Genomic DNA, 1896 nt, shown 5'->3' with positions numbered 1-1896 from the left:
CAGCCAATTGTTGACCAACGGTTCTGAATACAACAAACAACCAATCAAGCCACAGGCGACAAAGCACACACGGGCGAGGGAAAGATAAAATGCAAATACCAGAAAGGGTTCGATTGAAGCCCGCAAGGCAGACAAATTCCACTTGTTTCGACGTGAGCAGGTTTTGAATTTGTTCTTCAAAATCTTCACGCGATTTGTCTTCGTGGGAGACAATCTAAAGTTGATATTCAATATTCCGAAATCACGCCACTCCCTCTTCCCCCCCCCCCATACCCCCACATCCCCTCTCACCAACCGATGTTTCGATGTCTTCTTCTTCCGCTTTCAACAATCCCGAAGCCGTTTCAACGTTACTGATTACCAGTACAATTTCATAAACAGACGCGGCTTTTTTCGACGAGTGAATCAAAGATAGCATATTCGATCCTGAGCAGCAAAAAAAAACAAATAAGAAGAATCCCTAATAAACTCATTAAAATATACAATGTCACGTGTTCATTTACTTCAGATGAATAATTTGATCAAATCAATTACCTGATCCAGAGATAAGTATAGCAACTCGCTTTCTATTCATATGATTGGCGTTCGATAAAGTAGGAACTAATTTATTTTCTTGCTGAAATGCCACTTCCAGATTTTCAAGTTCCACTTTATTATGATCAACTAAAATCACAACAAATCAACATCTTAATTCTAGCAGATCCACTACAGTCATATTATCATCATTTTAAGGTTTAGTACTGCTATTATTATTATTCACTGTTCACCATCTGAATCGATCTGTCTGTGAGTGCACAGTTTAAAATTGTGGTAATAAGAAAAATTAATATGCAAAGTAATCAACAACTGTACCGTGTTCCGATTCTAACTTTTCCGTCGAATCAGTTTCTAAATATACAAAAAAAAGTGAGAAATCAAGCGAGAAAAAATGATTAAACAAAACAAGAAGCAAAACGCTGCTGCACTTGGTTTCTCGACAGTTCCAATTTTGAAAAACCGTTCGGACCTGGACTGGAGATGCGCCTCGACATAGGGAACATCTTTACGTCCGACGATCAACACCATTCCAATGCCGCAGTTGAAAACGTTCACCATTTCCGAAGCAGAAATACTTCCGGCAGATGCTAGCCAGAGAAATTCCTTTCAAAAAATCAAACACAATTTTATCCACAATTGAAGAAGGAACAGTTATTTTCAACGTCATAACAATAATAATAATAATAATAATAATAATAATAATAATAAATTGATTGATCAAGTGGAACACTTACATCAGGTATGGGCCATGTGGACATGTCGATTTTGGCAATCAGATCAGAAGGCAAAATACGCGGAATGTTGTCGACAAGACCACCGCCGGTGATATGCGCCGCGCCCTTCACTCGGCCACTGCGTAACAGTTCCAGCAATGTGTTGACGTATATTTTGGTCGGGAGGAGTAAATTGATAGCTTAAAACAAAAAAATAATAATGGGATGATTTCAATTTTTCTTCTGCTGCTTGTTCACTACCGACTGTCTGTTGAGGATTCCACGGACAAGGATCGTTCAGTTCAATATTCTGAGATTCGAGAACACTCTTGATCAGGCTGTATCCGTTGCTGTGAAAGCCGTTCGAAGCGATGCCAATAATCACGTCGCCGTTTTCCATGCTAACGAAAACACAAACGTGCCGTTAAATTTTCACTGAACACAACAAGTCAAACACGCACACACCGCTGCTTTGCAGGCAAAGCAATTTGACTTCTCTCTACCGCCCCGACGGCAAAGCCGGCCAATTCAAATTCTCCCCGGGCGTACAGGCCGGGCATGCAAGCGGTCTTGCCTCCTAATTGGGCAAACGATAATTTGTTCAACAGATCCGGGGAATAGGAAACTTTGAAGAAAAAAAAAATTT

General features: G+C 40.2%; 2 protein-coding genes across 2 annotated transcripts; both read right to left on the bottom strand.

Annotated features, from left to right (window-relative positions):
• Positions 1 to 99: 99 nt before the first annotated feature.
• On the bottom strand, positions 100 to 1650 carry Tsp_12955 (trifunctional purine biosynthetic protein adenosine-3; the record flags this gene model as incomplete). The annotated part of the gene is made up of 7 exons (XM_003367397.1): positions 1512 to 1650; positions 1272 to 1450; positions 966 to 1140; positions 853 to 888; positions 535 to 663; positions 296 to 426; positions 100 to 214 (listed from the first exon to the last, which is right to left on the bottom strand). Coding segments are annotated over exons 1-7 (904 nt in total), but the record flags the coding sequence as incomplete, so codon positions are not given.
• Positions 1651 to 1699: 49 nt separating this feature from the next.
• Tsp_12954 (trifunctional purine biosynthetic protein adenosine-3) lies at positions 1700 to 1875 on the bottom strand (the record flags this gene model as incomplete). Its single annotated transcript, XM_003367396.1, has 1 exon — positions 1700 to 1875. A coding segment is annotated over one exon (176 nt), but the record flags the coding sequence as incomplete, so codon positions are not given.
• Between the last annotated feature and the right edge of the window lie 21 nt (positions 1876 to 1896).

Source organism: Trichinella spiralis (assembly GCF_000181795.1).
Source record: "Trichinella spiralis strain ISS 195 chromosome Unknown Scfld4350, whole genome shotgun sequence".
In the NCBI taxonomy this organism is placed as follows: Eukaryota; Metazoa; Nematoda; class Enoplea; order Trichinellida; family Trichinellidae; genus Trichinella; species Trichinella spiralis.
Note: the sequence above shows the minus strand (reverse complement) of the source record. Positions and strands in the feature narration are given on the sequence as shown.